Source organism: Urocampus carinirostris, chromosome 2 (genome assembly GCF_059441175.1).
Source record: "Urocampus carinirostris isolate Australia breed hairy pipefish chromosome 2, RoL_Ucar_1.0, whole genome shotgun sequence".
NCBI classification, from domain to species: domain Eukaryota; kingdom Metazoa; phylum Chordata; class Actinopteri; order Syngnathiformes; family Syngnathidae; genus Urocampus; species Urocampus carinirostris.
Window position 1 is genome coordinate 68,424,480 of NC_142350.1, and position 22,833 is coordinate 68,447,312.

The 22,833-nt window shown below is 43.4% G+C and overlaps 2 protein-coding genes across 3 annotated transcripts in view; both read left to right on the top strand.

The window, feature by feature from the left end:
* The first annotated feature begins 3,871 nt into the window (after positions 1-3,871).
* Positions 3,872-17,073, top strand: prpf3 (PRP3 pre-mRNA processing factor 3 homolog (yeast)). The gene is made up of 17 exons (XM_088327596.1): positions 3,872-4,053; positions 5,032-5,187; positions 5,346-5,476; positions 5,551-5,724; positions 5,791-5,868; positions 6,874-7,106; positions 7,173-7,291; positions 8,154-8,341; positions 8,417-8,583; positions 11,391-11,473; positions 11,573-11,716; positions 13,436-13,535; positions 13,600-13,713; positions 13,774-13,892; positions 16,402-16,479; positions 16,554-16,609; positions 16,679-17,073. Exons 2-17 carry the CDS (start codon positions 5,043-5,045, stop codon positions 16,826-16,828), a joined length of 2,079 nt encoding a protein of 692 aa, XP_088183722.1. The 5' UTR covers positions 3,872-4,053; positions 5,032-5,042; the 3' UTR covers positions 16,829-17,073.
* A 1,611-nt stretch (positions 17,074-18,684) lies between these two features.
* rprd2b (regulation of nuclear pre-mRNA domain containing 2b) overlaps positions 18,685-22,833 on the top strand; it is a 28,933-nt gene continuing 24,784 nt past the window's right edge. For both annotated transcript variants that reach the window (XR_015849585.1, XM_088327598.1), the window contains exon 1: positions 18,685-18,945. Coding sequence is in view for 1 of the 2 variants with exons in the window: in XM_088327598.1 (XP_088183724.1) it covers positions 18,720-18,945 (226 nt within the window). In the remaining variant the exon portion in view is untranslated. The remainder of the gene's footprint in view (positions 18,946-22,833) is intronic.

Here is a 22,833-nt window from a genome sequence, read left to right on the forward strand (position 1 = left end):
GCGTCCAATTATAGCAAGTACTACAGAAATGTCATAATACAAATATATTACCGCAGAATACGCTTACATAAACACTGCAAAATGGATTGTGGTACTGTCCAGATCCAGTGTGCCAGCGTTCACCAGAGAGCACCAATGGCCAAAAGGGCCGGAGAATCCCAACCCCAGCATCCAATTATCCACACCTAGGCTCATCGAGGACCTAGTAGACGTGGACTGTGCCGACAGCAAAAGCTGTCTTATTGTTGCTCTTCAAGTTGTTCCTGCTTGACCAAGTTCCTGACTCCCCTGGCCTTTATTCCTCCAGCCGGGAGTCTTTTGGACTGTGTTTTGATTTTGCTCGTTTTTCCCTTCTACCTATGCGGAGGGCTTATTGTTGTTTACCCTTAACTCCAAGAAAACGGCCAACACTGTTCATTGTACCCGTGCGTGGGGCTAACTGCCCAACCTAACAAATCCAAGAATGAAAAAAAAACATTGGTAGATGAACTCTTGGGGTCCAATGTTCCTCCTTTCACCCACTGAGCACAGCTGTGCCTAATATCCGCACACCCTAACCCAAGACCTTATGATGACTGCTTGGACAGCACACTGCGTTGGGTCATTTTCCTTCTACTGCCACACTCAGTTTGATTTCCGTTTCTTGTTTGGACATTTCTTCATTTGTTTGGTTGGGAATTTGTCGGGTTTGATTTGATTCGGACTCGTCATTTGATGAGTGCTCTCGGGTTCGTTTGTTACTTTGTTCCCCGTTTTCCTTATTGTGAGCACCACCGCCTCGGTTTCGGCTTCCCTCACGCGGCTACAACGCAAAACTTCATATTAACGGGAAACGACTAAATCCATCGAATAAGAAAATCCAACCGTTTCATCCCGAGCTGAGGGGAAAACACGCAATGAATCCAACAAAAAATAGCAAAACAAATGAAGTGAACTCTCCAATTGACCAAGAAAGGCAAAAAAACCTCTGTTGTTTTGGTTGGAGTCTCCTTGCGATTTTTGTCGGTTGACTTTGCAGAGCAATGTGAGCCCAGTGGCACATTTTGGGAGGGTGCGTTTGCTTTGCTTCGGAGGCGCCCCCTCCCCCAACCCGTCTCTGTGAAATCGGCCGTGCTTCTCACACGCAAAATATGGATTCATATAACACACACACACATACAAAGCACAATATGAGTGTATAATCACGTATTATATGTGTTAAAATGCTGCCGCCCGCCCCCACAAACACCGACTGTCGGCCGATGGGTCAACCTTGTGACACAAAAAAGGGAAGTGCACAAAAACACCCCCCCCACCCTTGTATCCATGCAGTTTTTAGCGCAGTAGACCCCCCTTCTTCCTGCCCCCCTATCCCACCCTGTCTGGAAGTTGAAGACGAGAAAGAGGAGGAAGAGAAAGAGGAAGAGGACCCCTTTCACTTGACTTTTGGAGACAACCTAGGAAAGCCTTAAAGGGACAGTGTATATTATTTAGCGCTTCCGAGTGGTAAAATAAACATTTTATTCCTTTAAAAAAAACATGCTGATTTCGTGTATATGATATAAATGAGTGTTTTTTTTTGAATGACCTCTAAATTGAAAAATTTGCATTTGTCTCATCTAAAACCAAACTACTTTATAGATCTTCGTTTGTGTGGAGGTGTTTTTGTGCGCGTGTGTTTGTAGGTGACTTATAGACTCGGAAACCGCCCGAGCAGTTTGTGTGAAAATGAGCAAAATTCTAATTCAAGTCTCTGTGAGTGCCTTTAGCTAGGTTTGGTGTCAAGGCACCCCAATAAATAAGAACAATCTCCATCCACATCTGCTTGGGTGTGATATGCTTCGGTGGGTTCTCTAGTGCCCTACGGAGGGAAAATTGGGTACTGCCGTTCCCGATGACCGACCACTCTTCTGTCGACCGGCCGACGCCGGTGTCCCTGAAACATTCTACCGTCTCCAGACGTCCTTTAGCGGACTTCACGGCAAATAGACCGAGGGACAACTTTTTGTCCGTCAGTGCCACCACCGCAGGACAATAACTTATAGACTACGAGCCGCCGCGCATCTCGCCAATACTCGGGCCCACCTTCGTGTACGTGTTGAGCCCTTCCCAACCTTCATCACGGGTGTCATTCTTGACCTAAAACAGCAGGAGGAGCGGTAGAGTTCACTTTTGTGGTAAGACAGCGTCTCACAATCTCATCTTGAAGGCCGGGAGTTTGAGACCCCTGCTTTAAAACCTTGTCCGTAATGGTGAACATTTTTCCAAATGTTACCGTTCACATTCACATCTGAATGTGTTTTGATTGTCTCTATAGGGCAAAAGATTTCAAATAACAAAAACAAAACGGGACTTGAGATTGAACCTTGAGGGTCGCCTCAAACCCGAAAACGTCCTTTCACAATTCGGATTGATTTCGTTCCTCAGATGGATGTGCAATGATTTTTGGCAGGGGAAGGGAATGGGGGCTCGCCTGTAACCGTCAGCCAATCAGGCGCCGGCCTCAGGCTCATTTGACTTTTTCTAGCTCTTGCACGCGACGCCAGCGATGCTCTGATGACCCATTTCCAGAAAAAGAGAGTCAACTGCTGCAGCGGCGGCGGGCTTTACAAAAGCTCGCACCTGACCATCACATGCTTTTGTTGAGTCCCAAGAATTCATTCATTCACTCATTCATTCATTCCTTCATACGTTGAGCAGGGTATCCCAACATTTCATGATAAAATAGCTGCCTCTGAGGCAGTTTGGTCACAAAGTTGTTGCATTATGCGTCATTCTATTCATAAAGCATCGATTGAGTTTCACAACAATCAATAATACTGCACAGATCGGGGCTTATATTGGAACAAAAAAAAAACATTTCTTTGAAGCAGCAAAAAATTAAAAGCTTAATATAAGCCAAAAGGGAGGGAGACACATACTGTATATATCTATTATCATTGTAAAACATAAAGAATGTTTGTATTTAGTTGTACCCCTACAGAGACAATATATTTTTCCATTATCAATCATTTTTGAGAAAGCACCAACGAGCCACTAAGAAGTGTCAAAGAGTAGTTTCAGAGCACCTGTTGCTGACCTGTGGATACATATTTAAAGGGACAGTGTGTATTATTGACCACGAGATGTCGCTGTACGTTGTAGTGCGGGGGTGTCAAGGTCAAAAAGAAAAATGGCCGAATACAAAAAGTGTCTATAGGCCAAGGGACGGACGAATCGAATATTGAACATTTTCTAAATGATATACACGTGAACGGAATTGAAGCTGCTGAATAAAATCAAGTGCAAAAAAAATATAACCAAATACAATCATTTCTTCAAGAAAAAGTAACGTACAGTGAAAACGGGACACAACGATTCTTGGTGAAGGATGCGACGGAGAATCGGGGCCACAGAAATCATTCCCGTGGGGCACGTTCGGCCCGCAGGCCGCAACTTTGACTCCTGCGATGTAGCGTAACCGAAAACAAGTGCGAAAAAGCACGAGGGAGAATGCAAAATTCAAAAACTTAGAGGGACAGATATAAGATTTTTAAAAATGCATTTTTGTATGATCGATCGTGTAGCTTTTTTATTATTAAATGCAAATTATTTTTGAACTTCGAGAAGGCGCTCAGTAAAACACACTGTCCCTTTAAATCATATTGGCCCATGCTATTACTCCCCATGTATTTCTTGTAAAAATACATATCGTGTATTTTTTTATTTCATTCGTTTCTTTCAAATATTTAGGATTATTTTTACAACAAAGGGGTATTTGAGTTCAATTCGATCAGATTTCAGCCATGAAAACCACACGTGCATGTAAAATGACCGTGAGTCTATTTGAACGACGCTAGAGGGCGCCAAATTGAACAAAGACCTTTCCTGTGAAATCGTAGGACGAAGAAGAGTGAGACCATTTCCGCTTCCGGTTTGCCGGACAACAACGTTGTGTGAACGGACCCAGCCGCGCTACCCGAGTCAACTTGTCAAAAAAAGTTTTTCTTTGACGTTTTTCGCCGATTCCAGCTTGTTTCACTTTCAATTTCATTCATATATCCTGCATCACGAAATCAAAAAAGACTTTATAAGGTAAACTTTGAATTCTGTGTGCCACTGTTTGCTAGCGGTGCAAATGCTAGCATGTAGCCTGACAGGCGCTTTCACGACTGGGATCAAATATATTCATTTGATCACATTTACACGTCAACTTGTACGTCCCCTCTATTCTTTTCGTTTCTTTCTGTATTTCATATTGTGTGCGCCGTATAACACTTTGAAACGAATAATTTTTCCTCACTGCTACGTACAAGAATCTAGATAGATAATATATGTATCTGATACAATTATCAAATTATATATATATATATATATATATATATGTATGTATATATGTATATATGTATGTGTGTGTGTGTGTGTGTAGAGTTAAGAATGACCGTCGATACGCATATGATGCGGAGGGGGTAAACTATTGTACGCTGTTGGGTCTTTGCTAATTTAGGGTTGCATGGCAACTCAGCCCTTGTTTTGTTGTGGGCTTATTGCTCTGTGTCAATTTTAGAAGAGCAAGATGAAATGAATGTGTGGTCAATTTGAGAGTGTTTTTTACTCTAGCCAACTCCCATTAGGGGATATGGCTACGTCACATTGATTGATTGTAGGATAATAGAGTGACCACTTGCAGGTAATTCAGTGTTGCTTTTTATCAGAGAACTAAGAAAGAGCTTGATAAACCAGTTTGTGTTGTTTGGTAAATAATTTGCAGTTATAAATACGGCGATCCATTGGCTGAGGTTGACGGGTATGTTGTATTTGTCTCTTGTGTGCTCAGTCCTATCGAGAGTTCAATTCTCGTTTGCCTCATCAATATTTCCAGAGGAGATGTTGCTTTATCTCATCATTTATTCACATTTGTCAGACTTGGATTTGTATTTGTTTCTCTTGTCTTTCCAACACCCGCATGACTTGAGTGTGCTATGCATTTCTTGCCGCAGTCTTTCTGCGTGCTATGCATTTCTTGCAGTTATTTGTTAACATTCGCATGCATATTTGCCTGTCTATTTTTAGAAGAGCAGAAAATGTCGCTCCCGAAAAGGGAAGTGGAGGAATTAAGGCCGTGGGTGGAGCGCACCGTCAAAAAGATGCTGGGCTTCTCGGAGCCCACCGTGGTCACTGTGGCGCTGCAGTGCGTGGGAAAAGGCCTGGACAAGCGGAAAACCACTGGTACGCCTAGAAATTGAGTTGTTTTTAAACAAAATCGAAAAAAGGGGTCTCGAACACAATTTATTGGTGGGCCGCTAAAGTTAAGGTATGGGCCATAACGGTCTATTCGTGAAAAAGCAAAATTGCGAGTTGTGCAAGAATTTGTGTATTCCTCGTAGACCAGCTGCACCCTTTCTTGAACGAGTCGGCCGGCGGTTTCGTGGAGCGTCTTTTCGAAGCGTGGGAGGAGAGTCGCGGCTCCCGAAGCCACAAAGGAAAGGGAGAAAAGACTCGCAAGAGAGAGAGCAAGGTAAACCCGAGAGACACTTTTGAGCCCAACGTTTTTTGAAGGACAAAAGATGACCGCGTGGCGTTGCGTTTCAGGACGCGTTCAGCGAAGAGAAAGACGGCAGAGGAGCGACGGCGCCGCCCCCCGCCGCCACCGATGGCGGCGCGGCGACCAAACGTAAACGGGTTCCTCGCTTTCAGGAGGTGGAGGAACCCGAGGTGGTTCAGGCGCCGCCCTCGGAGAGCCCGGGCATGCTCAGCAAAATGCAGGTGCGATGTTGAAACGGTACAGTCGGCAGAAAGGGCGTCCTTCTATGACTTGTTTTGTGTCTTCAGATCAAACAAATGATGGAGGAAGCTACAAAGCAGATTGAACAGCGGAGGAAGCAGCTCAACATTCCATCACCTGCTCAGGTAAGCAGAAAGGGCATCTTCTCTCTATCGAAATGGATTCAGTTTGATTCTGGTGGTAGCGACAAGATGCCAGTTACCAGTTTTGAGAGGGGATGAATAAAAATGCCCTTTCGGGGATTTCAGCTGTTCCATAAATGAACGATTTAGTCATGTAAGTGTTGCTTTGTAGTGGGTGTTTTAGAAATGGATGAGCCCATAAAAAAAAAAGAAAGAACTAAAGTAGATAAGGGATTGCTTTCCAAGCGGAGTTTATGCAACTTGGAAATGCACCGATCTTATAGTAGTTTGTGTGACATCGCTCTCTTATTTTAACAAAAAACATTATAAAGACCCTTTTATCATCTAATTGATGAGACATCGTACTGGGAGAAATCTCATCCACCACAAATGCTGGAGTCATCTAGCCAGTTTATGATCTGCTTACCAAAATCATGCAAAACTTGCAAAGAAAACCTCAAAACAATCCAATTCAAATGTGTCTTGACTACATTCAGGGGACAGTATGTAATATTTGACCAGTAGATGTCGCCGTACTATGTCCCGAAAAACGACAGTAACTCGACTTTTCACATGGTTTTCGTGCTTTGGCTACCCTGAGCAGCAAAATTGCCAACCGTCGTGTCAGCTACCTCTGAGCCTTGTTATGTCAAAAAAATACAAAATTCTCGACTTATATTTATTTAAAAAAAATGCAGGTTTATATTCTAGTTCGTGTATTTTGGCTTATTATTCAAATCAATATTATTGTTAATGAATTAATTTTTTTTACCACTAAATAATACCTGCATGGTAGGTGGGTGTGTTGGATCCATTAAGCTCACGGGTGGTAGGGGCACCATTTCCTGTGGTGTGTCTTGGGCAAGTATAGCCTGGTGGGGCGCATCTCTCTCCATGCCAACATTTAGAAAAATGTCGTTGAGTTCTGCCACAAAATTTCAATTCTAACGGTGATTGATGGCACCTAGCAAAGATTTCGAGCCCGTCGTTAACGCAATTTGATCGCAGATGCAATCGGAGTCCGCCATGTCCCGCCTCCTCGGCCCCGCCTCCGCGGGCGGCTCCATCGTGCCTTCGGCGGCCGCCAGTTTCATGAACGACGCCATCGAGAAAGCTCGTAAAGTGGCGGAGGAGCAAGCTCGCCTCCAGTCTCAGCCCAACATGCTGGGAATGCTGTCTAGTTCCATCCCTCACAACTTTGTGGCCCTCGCCAACCTCCACGCCATGGGGATCGCGCTGCCGTAAGTACGCCGCGCTTCTCCGTTTTTCAGATCTTTTTCGGCTCCAAAATCCCGCCGTCCTTGCAGCAAAGTGGAGCTGAGGGAAGCGAATAAGCCGACGCCGCTCATCCTGGACGACAAAGGTCGGACGGTGGACGCCAGCGGTAAAGAGATCGAGCTCACGCATCGGATGCCCACGCTCAAAGGTAAAGAAAAACACATTCAAGCCTGCTTGGCTCACGGACATCTATTTAGACCACTTTTTCAAAATCTATCAAATAGTTACACTATCGGAGACTGCGTCCCATATAAACAAATCGAATCAAATTGATCTGTAAAGCACTTTACGGGCAAAAATTGCCAATCAAAGTGCTGTACAACAGCATTCAGCTTACGACAAGACGGTAAAATCCCCCCTCCACTCCACCCGACAACCCAAAACGCATACATAGACGCACACGATGGTTGAAAAACAATACAGTCAAAATCAATAGTAATAGAGATAAAATATGATGATGGAAAGGGACCGGGGGGCAGGCTTATCCACAATGATAGGGATGGCAGCAGTCGGCCTCAGGATTTTCAGCCATTGAACAACACCCTACCAGTGCGGTACCCCCAAATGAGGACTGTTCCACGGGTGAGGACCAAAATGGCTAGATTCTGCTTCAGTGAAGGTTTTGGTCCTTACCCTGGGAACAGTCAACAAGCCCACTGCCAGAGGACGTCAGGGACCGCGAGTCCGATGAAAAAGCCCCACCTGGCTCAACAGCCAGAACCCTCCACACCCCCGATGTACATCATTGTCGCTATCGGCCAATTCACGTTGCTTTTCTTTGATCTTCACACCCTGTAGGGCAGATTTGCTTCTAGTAACCTAGAAGATTTCGTAAAAATAAAGGACCGGGAGTGGGTTTTTTGAATCTTGGTGGTTTGGTCCTGCCCTTTCCTGTTAACCTCGCAAAGCCTAATTTCATGATATCTTCTCTCCTTCTTTGAGGCTCTACTAAACTAAATGACATTTCTCTGAGATCTTTTTTGTGTAAAATGAGGGGGTCTTGTTCCCAGCTAACATCCGGGCGGTCAAAAGGGAGCAGTTCCGGCAGCAGCTGAAAGAAAAACCCGGCGAGGATCTGGAGTCCACGTCCTACTTTGACAACCGCGTGAACGTCTTGCCCAATCAGCGTACTCGCAAGACCTTCAAGTTCCACGAGCAGGGACGATTCGAGAAGATCGCTCAGAGGATCCGGACTAAGGTCCGTGAGAGCGACCGGAGCCCGGTCTTAGGAAAACTACTCGGTTGGTTGTGAAAATCTGCATCCCCCCGGCAGGCCCAGTTGGAAAGGCTTCAGAACGAGATTTCGCAGGCGGCCAAGAAGACTGGAATCCACGCCTCCACTAAACTGGCGCTGATCGCCCCCAGGAAAGACATCGGGGACAGCGAAGTGCCAAACATCGAATGGTGGGACTCCTTCATCCTGCCCACCAACATTGAGATGTAAGAAGAGATGACGTGCTATGCTGCGTCTTTTTCTTTGTGGCTTTTAATTAAGGCGCAGCACACAAAAACAACATCAACTATTGAACAAAAGAAACAACAAAATATTTGCGCAATAAAATAATACATGCACTTGACCCCAAAGGTGGCAATCGGAAGCTACAGCTTTTAAGGGCCTATTCCGTTTGTTTTCCTTGCAGAGAGGGAATACTGAAAATCCAAACAAGAAAACAGATTCTTAAAATTAGAAAACGTTGGAAATTCCCATACCATAATACTCAGAGATTTTGATTCTCTTTAGCATTTTTATCTAATATACAAATGTAAATATTGTTTGGTCACCCCTCTTGAGGGATATGACCAGGGTAGATGGATATACTGTTTGAAATTGATAGGGAACTAAGGATATTTTTAAGTTTAGGGGTGTCAAACTTCTTTTCACCGAGGACCGGATCATCATCGTCGTCGTTGTCTTCAAAATGCCTGCTGTGATTCATAGGTACAGTGCATCCGGAAAGTTTTCACAGCGCTTCATTTTTTCCACATTTTGTTATGTTACAGCCTCATTCCAAATTGTATTCATTTAATCTCTTATCTCAAAATTCTACACAAAATAAACCATTATGACAATGTGAAAAAGTTTTTTTTTTACTTTTTTTGAATTTATTAAAAATAGACAACTAAGAAATCACATTTACATAAGTATTCACAGCCTTTGCTTAAGACTTTGGTGATCCACCTTTGGCAGCAAATACAGCCTTAAGTCTTTTTGAATATGATCCCACAAGTTTAGCACACCTATCTTTAGGCAGTTTTGCCCATTCTTCTTTGCAATAAGTCTCCAGCTCAATCAGGTTGGATGGGAGACGTTCGTGCACAGCCATTTTCAGATCTCTCCAGAGATGTTCGATCGGATTCGAGTCTGGACTCTGGCTGGGCCACTCTGGGACATTCACGGAGTGGTTCCGAAGCCAATCTTTCGAGATCTTGGCTGTATGCTTTGGGTCGTTGTCCTGCTGAAAGATGAACCTTCGCCCCAGCCTGAGGTCAAGAGCGCTCTGGAGCAGGTTTTCATCCAGGATATCTCTATATATTGCTGCATTCATTTTTCCTTCTATCCTGACGAGTCTGCCAGTTCCTGCTGCTGAAAAACATTCCCACAGCATGATGCTGCCACCACCATGCTTCACTGTAGGGATGGTATTGGCCTGGTGATAAGCGGTGCCTGGTTTCCTCCAAACATGGCGCCTGGCATTCACACCAAAGAGTTCAATCTTTGTCTCATCAGACCAGAGAATTTTGTTTCTCATGGTCTGAGAGTCATTCAGGTGCTTTTTGGCAAATTTCAGACGGGCTTCCATGTTCCTTTACTAAGGAGTGGCTTTCGTCCGGCAACTCTACCATACAGGCCTGATTGGTGGATTGCTGCAGAGATGGTTGTCCTTCTGGAAGGCTCTCCTCTCTCCACAGAGGGACGCTGGAGCTCTGACAGAGTGACCATCGGGTTCTTGGTCACCTCCCTGACTAAGGCCCTTCTTCCCCGATCGCTCCGTTTAGAAGGCCGGCCAGCTCTAGGAATAGTCCTGGTGGTTTTAAATGTCTTCCATTTACGAATAATGGAGGCCACTGTGCTCATTGGGATCTTCAAAGCAGCAGAAATTTTTCTGTATCCTTCCCCAGATTTGTGCCTCAAGACAATCCTGTCTCGCAGGTCTACAGACAGTTCTTTTGACTTCATGCTTGGTGTTTGTGCTCTGACATGCACACTCAACTGTGGGACCTTATAAAGACAGGTGTGTGCCTTTCCAAATCATGTCCAATCAACTGAATTTACTGCAGGTGGACTCCAATGAAGCTGTAGAAAGATCTCAAGGATGATCAGTGGAAAAAAGATGCACCTGAGCTCAATTTTGAGCTTCATGGCAAAGGTTGTGAATACTTATGTAAATGTGATTTCTTAGTTTTCTATTTTTAATAAATTCAAAAAAAGTAAAAAAAAAAAAAACTTTTTCACATTGTCATAATGGAGTATTTTGTGTAGAATTTTGAGATCAAAGATTGAATTAATACAATTTGAAATGAGGCCGTAACATAACAAAATGTGGAAAAAGTGAAGCGCTGTGAATACTTTCCGGATGCACTGTATAACTCAATGTAATTGAATGATGTGTAAACTAAACACCATTACTCCTTCATGTAAAATGACTATAATGGTGTCCCAAATATTACGTTTGCATTCAAAAATGTGGCTCCACACATGTCGTCTGTTATCGACGGAATATAACAAAATCTTCTTGGACATTTTTGTGATCATTTATTTCTCAGTTCCTCTCATTGGCATTGATTTGGAAACTCCGTCAGTTGATAAGTAGGCACCTTGCGGGTATAGTCGTCGACATGCATTGTTGGAATTGTAGTTTTTGGGTCATAGCATACGTTTGTACCATTTATTTTTGTGGGCATATAAAATGACTTTTAGACTATACTGTATTTTCGGGATATTAAAGAGTTTGTTTGTTTCTCTTGGCTCTTTAACTCCATTCGGCAGAGTAAAGGCCCACATGAAACCACACCCCCTACATTACATATTACAGAATTTTATTGCAATACGTATTCTGTGTAGCACTATCATTCTAGATACTCTATATAACACGCTACAGTGGGTATTAGCACGTCACATTGGGTATTTGTATATTGTATTCTTTTTGCTCTATTATTGTATTGTTCTCAGCGCAGGGATGCTGCTGGAAATGTGAATTTCCCTGCAGGGATGAATAAAGTATCTATCTATCTATCTTCCCACAAAGAAAGCCCGAAACCAAACTAGACGAGATAGTGCTCTTCGGGGTGACCAATTTAGTGGAACACCCGGCCCAAATCAGTCCACCAGGTCAGTGGAATTTTCTCGTGTGGTTTCGTGCGTCGCCTGAGAAATTCCTCAAGGACTAAACCGGTTACAGTCTTTGTGTGTCTGTTTTTGTGTTCCTAGTGGACAAAGACAAGCCGGTGACGCTAGGTTTGTACTTGACCAAAAAAGAACAGAAGAAGTTGAGGAGACAAACTCGAAGGGAGGGCCAGAAGGAACTGCAGGAGAAGGTCCGCCTGGGACTCATGCCTCCACCTGAACCCAAAGGTAAAACTATCGTGTCTCATGTAGGCGTCACTACACGATTTGAAGAATCAAACTCATCTGAAGAGAGTTGAATATTTGTATTAAAACCAGCTCATCTTTCTGAAAACCAAATTAGTTTGAATGAATGAATGTAACTTTTATTCTGAACATAACAAAGCGAAAACAAAACAACGGATCGAAAAAAGAAAATAAAACCATGTTATTGTACATGTTCGAAAGGGAGTAGGGAGAAGCGTGCTTATTAAATCCTACTCCTTTGATATCATTTGTAATTGTTTTTCACAGCTAGCTTTTCTGTGTATTTACATACAACAAACACCTTGAATATACATATTTACATTGGCTCTGTGGATACACAGTCTCTTCATGATCAACATTCTCATCATCACCATCATTACTTTTATCATTTACAGTAATCCCTCGGTTATCGCAGTTAATGGGGACCAAAACCACCCGCGAAAAGTGAAAATCTGCGAAGTAGCGACGCCCCTTTAAAAATGCTTTAAAAAAAAAATTATTTTATTTTATCATTATTATTTTTTAGACCTGCGACGCTCTGAACCCGCGAATGTGGAACCACGAAGTAGCAACGCCCCTTCAAAAATGCTTTTTAAAAAAAAATTTTTTTATTATTATTATTTTTGAGACCCGCGAAGCTCTGAACCTGCGAACTTCGAACCGAGAAGTAGCGAGGTCCCACTGTACTTTACCATCACATTACCATTACTGTTATTTCAATACAGTGTATATTGTTGGTCGCTAGATGGCGTGAGAGCATAATAAATGATACATCACAGCAATTTATTGTTTGCACATAGAGAAGAGTCTTGGGAGAATGAGCAGTGAGCTCGTAGTTCAACTGGCGACGGGAACGTTATGCTCCTGTCCTTGGGTTGCTCGGCTTACCCCAAAGCAGTTCCGTGCACCTCTTTGAAAACGGATAGGGAGCTTCCATCTCTTTAGAAACAAAGCTCCCTTCGCTTGAGAAACTCGCGCTTTCGACCCTGGGAGCGCTCGCTCCGGAAAACAACTCGACAATGTAACTGTACAATTATTAAGTAAATATAGATGTACAAAAGGATTGTAATCGAGTATAACAGACACACTCAGACCATAATTTCCTTTACAGTAACCGAAAGAAAAATGGATAAACGTGGGATAAGTTTAACCAAGTAAAGAGGGAGAAACAAAACAGTTGCTCACATTTCCGGACGAGGTGTTTGGGTGTTATGTTAATCACACCAATATATATACAACCTTAGGACCAGAATTGAATCAAATATTTTTCTTGCCATTGTAAACAATGAGTAATCATTGTTTACTACGAGATAAGACATGACACTCCAGGATAAAGGAGTAAAAAAGACTTAAGATGAATCATGTTCGCATAAATAGGCAAAATATTGACATTGCTGTGCTTGAAGACTGACCCAAGGTTTAATAATAGTCTAACGAATAATAGTGCACCGTAACATTAGTACAAATAAAAGCTGTTCTGTAATGTTTAGCAGCAAACCAATTTTCGAAGACATTTGGGAAGGTATATACTTTTTAGTGTTGCGTTCTTGTTTAGGATGGTGACGGCCTTGGGAAAGAAACTCTGAAATGACGGCATTTTGAAAAACACGGTTTACCGTTTGTCCACCTAGTGCAAAATTGGCATTCAGCTTCCAAGGACATGGGCACGTGTTTCATTTTTTTCTTTTTTCTTCTTTGCAGTTCGTATCTCCAACCTGATGAGAGTTTTGGGAACGGAGGCGGTCCAGGACCCCACCAAGGTGGAAGCTCACGTCAGGGCGCAGATGGCCAAAAGACAAAAGTATGTTCTCCACCCTGCTTTTATCTGCGGCACACCGGGCTAAACTCTGCCTTCTTTCCCGCAGAGCTCACGAGGAGGCCAACGCGGCTCGGAAGCTGACGGCCGAGCAGCGCAAAGAGAAGAAGGTGAAGAAGTTGAAGGAAGATCTTAGCAACGGCGTTCACATCACCGTGTACAGGTGAGCAGCCGGAGCGTGGATCCTTACGCGAAGTTTTTCAACTCGCCTTTTGCTGCCCAGGATCCGTAACCTGCAAAATCCTGCCAAGAAATTTAAAGTGGAAGCCAACGCCAACCAGCTCTACTTGACGGGCACCGTCGTCCTGCACAAAGACGTCAACTTGGTGGTGGTGGAAGGAGGTGAGGGGACAAGATGGCGTCCTCTCCCAGATTTTTCCTGGCTTTTTTTAAGGCGACGACACACAAGAAATAACATCAACTACTTATCTAATGGAAACAACAAAACATCTACTCAAAAAAAGAACTGTATTACAATGTATTACAATGTACAATTAGACTAGATTAGACTTGATTTCTCGGTCCCCGTGGAGAAATTCACTTCCATCGACTGTACTAGGGGAAAACAACAGACCTTACTTTACAAAAACAGGAGAATGACAAACATTTCTGACGGTGGGGCAATGACGGCAGACTGCTGAAATTGGCCAGGGGCGTCTGCTGTTTAGAAGGGTGATGGCAGCGGGGATCGGGCTTTTCTCCCTTATTTCATTGTCCCGTATCTGCACTCTGATCGTAGTAGGATACATGAAATTGTAATAGACGTGACACTTTATATCTAAAGTTTTACAGCTAACGACTCCTACAATCTTTAACAGGGATTTTCAACCACTGTGCCGCGACACACTAGTGTGCCGTGAGAAATGATCCCATGTCACTTTTTAAAATTTGAAATTTTATAAAAAATTTATGAATCATTTTCACCAAATATGATGTCATTGTCAAGAGTCTGTGCTGTAAAACCGGGGGTACTATAAATTATATTGTAATCAAACATACTTTTAAGTGTCATTTTATAACATACTCGGTTAGTGGTGTGCCGCAAATTTTTTCAAATCTAAAAAACATGCCCTGGCTCAAAAAAAGTTGACAAACACTGACCTATAATTCCATCTATCTATCTACCTTGGTCATATCCCTCAAGAGGGGTGACCGACAGCAAGACACACACATACAATAACAAAGAAAATAAAAGGGAAATGAATAGCAAAAAAAAAACAAAAAAACCCACAAACATTTTTGGACCATGGCCAACCCAATTGCCCAAACACCCAAACAAGTGAGACACCTCGGCACCCAAGTCTGTCATGCTTTCGTCCCTCCAGATGAAACGGGACACCAGAAAGCGGCCATGTCACTCGGGTCAGGGTGACGCAACCCACTCTTTTGTTCGACAGCAGGGCCCGACAGCTTTCGCTGGTTTACCATCATACGGGTGCCCAGCCCATCCTTAAGAACGCGTCCACAATCCCACTATCCTTTAACAACACCTCTCCACTCCTTTCAATCACCAACAAGAGCTCTAGCTTCCATTATATTTCGACCTCTTTCCTGCAGTGCACTCATAACACCATCCATCCACATCAATCGCGGCCTTCCTCTCGGTCTCCTTCCATTGACTTCTGCTCTGTAGATCCTCTTCAACATTGGCTCCTCATCCATCCTCTCCATGTGTCCAAACCAACCCAGTACTCTCTACGACTCCAGTTCTGTCTCTCACCATTTCATTTCTCAGTCTATCCAATCTTGTCACTCCTAACATAGTCCTCAAACACTTCATCTCAAATACATTCAACCTTCTTCTTAAATCTGCGTTCAGACTCCAAGTCTCTGCACCATACAACACAGTCGGGACAATCACCCTCTCATACAGTCCCCTTTTAACATCCATACTCATACTCTTGTTGTTCATCACTCTCCTCAGAGCACCCAAAACCTTACTTCCTTGATTGACTCTGTGCAATACCTCACTCCATTCCACCAACTGCAGCCACATCACAACCCAAGTACCTAAAGCTTTCAACTTCTTCCAGCACCTGTCCATGCAACCTTATTTCTAACACCATGCTTACTCCATCACGTGAAGACTTCATCAAATTACTCTTCCCAACATTGACACATAACTTTCGCCTATCACATACTCTTCCAAACTCCGTTACCAACCTTCTCGATGTTTCCTCAGAATCGGCCACAAGCGCTGTGTCATCTGCAAACGACAACTGACATACCTGCCACACTGTTCCACTGTTGTCCATCATGTCTACACCTCTGCCAAATACTCTTGCATTCAGCTCTCTCACCACACCATCCATGTACACATTAAACAGCCATGGTGACATCACACACCCCTGTCTCACACCAGTCAAAAATCTTGATCTATTTTTGAATGCGTATAGTGTATTTTTTATTTATTTAAAATAGGAAGATTTTCATGGTAATAATCTGAATCATCCCGTAAACGAACAGCTTTTCGGGTGTCACAAATTCTGCCTTTAAAATTTTCTTATGTCTTTTATTGGACTTCCGATGTTTTTGTTAGATTTTATGATCTTTTTTATCCATCCATTCCCTGACTTTAAGTTCTACGCTCATTTTTGCCCCCATAGTTGTTTTTGAACCCAATGTTGTGTCGTCACCAGCAAAAAGAATATATTTCATTTTTGAGGACACATTACACAAGTCATCTATATACAAGAAAAACACGTACCCTCGAGGCAGTCCACATCTCATGCTCATAAAACTTTAATGGCTGTCGCCAACCTGAACCTATCGAGAGCTATTCGAGAGGTGCGATTACCTCCGGTGATGAGCAACATCTGAATTGAGCTGCCGCCACTGTTTTTGCTTGCAGGCCCCAAATCGCAGAAGAAGTTCAAGAAACTGATGATGCATCGCATCAAGTGGCAGGAGCACAACTCCAAAAGAGACGGTGAGTCGCTCGCACCGTTTCGAACGCTTCTCATGGGGCAGTACTCTGAGCTCGTCCGTCTTTCCCCGGAGCAGATCCGGACGCCGACGACGACACCAGGAGGAACAACAAGTGCTGGATGATTTGGGAGGTGAGCGTCTACATCCCGGAAATAAAACGGCACGGTTCACCATTGTTTTCTGGATTTTGTGTGGCGCAGGGCACGGCCAAGGAGCGCTCCTTCGGAGACATGAAGTTCAAGCAGTGTCCCACGGAAAACATGGCCAGGGAACACTTCAAAAAGCACAACACGGAACACTACTGGGATCTGGCGCTCAGTAAGAGCGTGCTGGACAGCCCGGACGATTGAAGGACACAAAAGAAAAAGTTGAACTCTGCACGGGAAAAGCTTTCCGCAGGACACCCCGAGGTGGAAACGGAGAAGACCAACGTCATTTAAGCGCTAGTGAGTGAATGCGTTTGTACGAATGACGTGTTTTCGGGGGGAATTATTCTGTAAAGTAAGTGATATCGATCACTTCGCCACACATTTCTGTTTTGAGTCAGCTCAAGTGTATCGGCTCGTTTTAAAATAAAAGTCGATGCCTTCGATGATTTGAGAAGTTTATTCACCCCAAGGTTAAAGAATCTCTCTGTTACGATCCAATAAAATGGGAAAGGGCTTGATGTGGTTTCTAAAACAATGAGACTAGATAAATGAACTCATTGCCAAAAACTGTTTTTGCTGGAGCAAATTCATCTGAAAAAGAAAAAATCAATTAAAGGAAGACTGACCACTAGATGTCACTTTATTGGCTAGTGACATTTTATTGTGCAATGCAACTGAAAACGAATGCTAAAAGGCACAAGAAAGGATGTAAACTACAGAGGCTCAACGTCACCAAAAAGCTCCGTTTTCTCTTTTTTTCCCGCCCACCCTTTTTGAGATTTCTGGGTACTGTAGCAGCAAGGTGGCTGACATCATAGTAGATCCCTTTAAATGAGCTTCATGTCATACAACTATTGTGTTTAATAACGCACAATGTCCCTTTAATGCGGGGTTGTCAATTTCATTTCAGCCCAAGGGTCATATGGTAGGAAAAAAAAGTTCACAGCGGCTGGACTAGTAGATTTAAAGAGAGGTAAAGAAATCGGGAGAAGAAAGACAACGAGGGTGAGAGATTGAGAAAGATAAAGGCAAAGAAAAAAAGATAAAGGGGATAAAAGAGCGGAAATGAAGACCAGGGTATAAATACAAAGAAAATGGGAAGAAGACGGCAAGAAAGTGAGTGATTGAAAAAGAGTCAAATGATAATGACATTTCAGGGATGCTGCTGGAAATGTGAATTTCCCTTCGGGGATGAATAAAGTATCTATGTAAATGGTCTGCATTTATATAGCACTTTCCAACTCAATGAAGACCTACTAAGAAAGAAAAGAGGGGAAGAAATATAAAGGTAGAGACATAGAGAGGAAAGACAAAAAGAGAGCAGGTGTTTAAGCAAGATAAAGAAAATATGGGGAGGAAAACGGAGCAAAAGATCAAAAAAGTAGGTGGAGAGGAAAAAGAATGAATGAAATAGAGAAGAAAAGGGTGAGAGAAAGAAAGAATAGACAAAAGAGAGAAAGAAATGGAGACTGAGTTTAAAAACCAGCTCAGTAGCCTAGATGGTAGTGTGCCCGCTTTGAGACTGGGAGGTCGCTGGTTCGCGCCTCGGCCGAGACATACCTAATTGGTATAATGGCGGCGCCCTCTGTTGGCTGCGGCTGCATCGACTCGCTACAATGGGTCAGGTGTATCGACATTTCGTTCTGTGTACATTGTTACAAAGAATGACAATACAAAGGAAATTATTATTATAATTATTATTATTAAAAAGACAGAAAGAAAGCAATACAGCTACGGATGCTTTGGAAGTGCCTTTGGCGACATCAACTGGACACATTTCAAACTGCCGATCCGGCCCGCATCCTGTATGTGTGACATTCCTGCTTTGATGTTCTAATAAAGATTTTATTTTTTTGTGAGACTAAAACATATTTAATAAAGTTTTGCACTTGTCTCTCAAAAAGAGTGAGAATAAAAAGATAAATAAATATGAATACGTTTTAGCGAGCATTATTTGCCCGTCCGTCACGATTATCCCCCGCATCCGGGTTCTTCCTGGTGTCAACCAATCGCATGGCCGCTACGCTCCCCCTCCAGCCAATCCCAGGGCAGCACGGAGCTCCTCTAGCTGAACGGAGCTGCAGCAGCAAAGATGGCTGCCGGTTCCGAAGCTGCGAGCGGCAACGGAGCCCGAAGCGGAGGCTCTTCTAGCGGCTCCTCCAGCGGCCCCAACGCCGCCCTGGAGGCCTCTCTGGACCGCCGCTTTCAAGGAATATCCAACACCATGGAGTCTATTCAAAGCTTATCCGGCTGGTGCATCGAAAACAAGAAGCAGAGTGGCCTGGTCGTCCGCTATTGGATGAAGTGGCTGAAAAAATGTGAGTCGCCCGCTTCAAAACACCCGCTTAAGACGAGCCTTGTTCGAGTTCCCAAACCCGCTCCGATTGTCCGAAGAATGAACATAAGTGTTGCATTCCCCATTGAGGAATTTCTTTACAGTAGCGGATGAAAACACGCTTGGCTAACTGCGACGAAGCTAATGCTAATGCTAATTCTGCATGCTGACAATCAGCCGGGCCTTCCAATTTTATTTTCGCTTTTTTAGCCTTGATTTAACTTCATTATTGTTTTTCCCGTGTGTGTGTGTGTGGCAACTCGTTGACATTTGAGTCGATCGCCACCGATAACATGTTTTTGTGTTGCACTTGTCGTTCAATTCTGGGGCGATCTTTTTAAAGGGACAGTGTGTCATATTTCAACTTGATTGAGGCATATGCTATATGCACATTTTACAGAACAGATGAAATGACTTGTACTTTCCCGCGTGCAAACATGCCAATAAATAACACTCAATACATGATGAGATCAAATGATATGACGCTGGTCGCCAGGCGTCAGACTATCATGAGTGAGAAATGATAGTTCAAGTATAGGCCAGCTGCCCAACTGACCTTGGAAGATAAAGATTAGCCCTCCTGAAGGGCGAGGCGCTTATTATTTACGGTAAGCTTAAACAATGATGCGGTGTATTTCGAAGGAAGCATAGATGGGGAGGAGAGGCACATTTTAGGGAGGTGAGACAGCCAGACGCTATCTCTGAAGGACTTCTGCGTCATCTGAGCGTCTGAAGGGGAAAATCAGCTACCTAAGCTGTAATAAAAGACACCTGGATATAATCTTTAGCTTCGTTGAGGTACTTCTGAGGAGGAAATCATACAAATGCACATTCAAACTATAATTATTCTCACAGTAATTCTCTGTGATGCAATCAATAAAAAAAGAATGTTATCCGTTCTGGAGTGATGCCAGATCAAGTTTTCTTGTGCTAATATAGCTGTTGATGGCATTAAAGACTCCTATAACCCTTCTCCAAATGTTAGAGTATCATTAAAAAAAAGTATACGAGGAGGCTTGGAAAAGGTACTAAAACTTGCAATGTTTCACCCTTACTTTTTTCATGCTGAGGTTTTTGAGATTTTCCTTGCCCGCATGTCGGTTTCAGCTCAGGGGATGGCGTCCTTGTAGCCTATGCAGTCCTTTGAGACATTTTGTGATCAAGGGCATCACGCATAAATGGGACTTGACTCGGGCCGGATTTGTAACAAATCTCCAATGTATGACTTTAAAAGAAATATATATAACAGAAAAAAAATTCATCACATTCTTCTCATTTTTCAAGCATAAAATCGCATCGAAATTGCGAAAGGTCTTCAAAAAAAATTCTCGATTCCTTTTTTTTTTCCAAAATCGTGCACCCTCGCAATGCTCGCGCCATCGCTGGAGGGTGAAAATTCTGCTAAACGTGAGCTCGGGTCTGAAAATGCCTTCTCTACTGCTGCTCACTTTGCTTGCCGGATCCCATTAAAGCTTTGGCGCAGCAAACAAGATGCTAAAAATGTAAAGGGACAGCGTGTAATATTTAGTGCCTCCTTAGTGGTCCAAAAATGATTAGAATACGAGGCAAATATACATCTACTATCACACCAATATTAATTTTTAAAATGGAAAAAAATCCTGGGTCAAGAAACGTGGATTTCTTTTAAACAGTGGAATCCGCTCTGCCATGTTTGTCTGTCTTCCTGCCGCCGCACTTTGCTCTGTGGCACCTGTCCACGCTTGCGTCGGACAACAGTGCCATCTAGCGGTCAAATATGACACACCGCAGCTGTTCTGTTTTCAAATAACGGCCAAAGTTGCTAGAGGAGAAGGAACATTCACCGGAAAGGTTTTTGCGGAGCTTCGGCAGATGACATGTTTTGGAATTGCCGTCATGGACAAAATCCCCAAAGAACTTTGTAGTGGGCTTTCATGTTCCTTTTAGTCCTCGAAACCAAAAGTTAGCTGGTCTTCTAACTTGGTACGGACGGCCGTGTGGAGCAACGTAGTCCTTCAGCTTTTGTGAATTGACTTCCCACTCCGGTGGGTTTTCCTTTGAGTTTTGAAGACCGTTTTCTTTTCAGGTATGGCCGATAATTGCGCACAACAGTCTGCTCTAAAATCCAATTTTGTTCCAGTCAAGAATGAATCCGTTTTCCAATCGACAGCATTCGTTCAAAATGGACGAATGTCAACTGCTGTGGTTAGCTAATTGATGAGTTTGTATTTTGACTATTGCATAGGATTCCAGCTCCCTATACGGACTATTCTCGTGCTCTGTTGTTTGTTTGGACTATTATGCGCCGTTTGTCATTATCGGCCAATCGTGTTGCTGGTCTTCGATACGGCACCCTTTAGGTCAGACCTGCTTTTATGGACCTTCAAGATTTCATAAGGAGAAAGAACTCCGGGGAGGGCTGTTTTTAGGACAGGTTGGCATTTCTTTTTGGAGGGTCAGTTCCTCTCCTGTCCTTTCTTGCCCGGTTCTCCTAGCATGTTAAAAAGCCACGGGTGTCTTGTCTCCTTATTAGCTCAGTCACTTACCGCACGAAAGGTCCCCGGTTCGGGTGGAAACGTTTGTTTCCCTGAAGAGCAGTGGGTGCTGCCAGGCCGTACATGTCCAAGACCCACCACAAGGAACGATGCCCCTAACCGCCATCGAATTGCGATACATTTTTTCCAAAATCGGTGCTACCTCCTCTGCAAAAACCCAATTCATGACCAAAAGACCCAATTTGCTCAATAAGCAAACATGCGTAAACCATGGAATAAACGTGCGTTATTATTTTTGAGAAATTGGAATTCATCCGACATAAGATGAGGTTCACGCAGAGGAAGGTGACATCGTTCTCCGACATCTTCCTGCTATAGGTACCCCTAGAAAAAAACGTGTGAAAGGCTGAATTTGAAAAGTGAGGGGAAAAAAAAGTTGCTTTTTGGTCACTCCGAGTCTCCGTAATTTTGAATTGTCTTTGTGCTTCGTAGCGCTCCTTTTTAGTTGCCTATCCTAATATGTGCATTGAGGGGGGAGGCCGAGAGCCGATATTCGTTTGCTGTAAAACTTGAATAGCTCTCCGAAACGTTTTGCAGTCAATCGATTAGAATTTCAACGCGCCGAACGTGAATCATCGTTGAAGCAAAAAGGGTGCGGGAGATACCATCGGGCTTAGCGAATCCTAGGAAGGTACGTCAATACTTGAATAACTCCCGTTTTACGATCGCCTAAATCCGTCAAATACTATGCGGCCGACATGAATTCACTTCAAACAAAAAGTTCAACGACGTTACACTGGAGCTCGCAAATGTAAAAAATGTCTTGCAGGCGGCTTGATAAACTAACGTCTCACAAACCCGCGCGCTTTATTGACCGACTCCTTTTATGATAAGCGCTAATATTTGGTGACGGCAGTGCCACGAGTGGGAACAATGAAGCAAGAGAGAGCGAGACTTCATAATCGGCGCGTGAATGGGAAAAAATGCGATATTAGGCCGTCCTGATAATCGGGCCGCAAAAGACCAGTATGTATCCCTGCGGTTGGCTAATTCCTAACCCTTATCCTAGGGTCAGAGAAAAAACTGCCAATTGACTCCATTTTGTCATTGTTTCCAAATCCTCTTTGTGGACATCATCATAAAGCTACTCATTGCACTTTGGGTTTACTGACCGATGGTTTATCGTTTCATGAAAAATGAAAATGCTTTCTAATTTAACACTTGACAAGTTTCCAGATGAGGCATATCATGTCATGCCACTTTGAGATTGCTTCATAAAATCTTGAGAATAAATGTATTTATATTTTGTTTCCGGCCAAACAGTCAAAGGATTTTCTTGGTTTTGTGTCTTGGAGGTGACCTTGTTTTCGGGCTTTGGCCACTTAGCGATTTGGTAC

Bases quoted from the DNA above. Each gene is read 5' to 3' on its own strand.
- prpf3 (XM_088327596.1), top strand. From the start codon at position 5,043: ATGTCGCTCCCGAAAAGGGAAGTGGAGGAATTAAGGCCGTGGGTGGAG. The intron at 7,292-8,153 runs GTAAAGAAAAAC...TCTTGTTCCCAG, and splicing joins TCGGATGCCCACGCTCAAAG to CTAACATCCGGGCGGTCAAA. The intron at 8,584-11,390 runs GTAAGAAGAGAT...CTTCCCACAAAG, and splicing joins CTGCCCACCAACATTGAGAT to AAAGCCCGAAACCAAACTAG.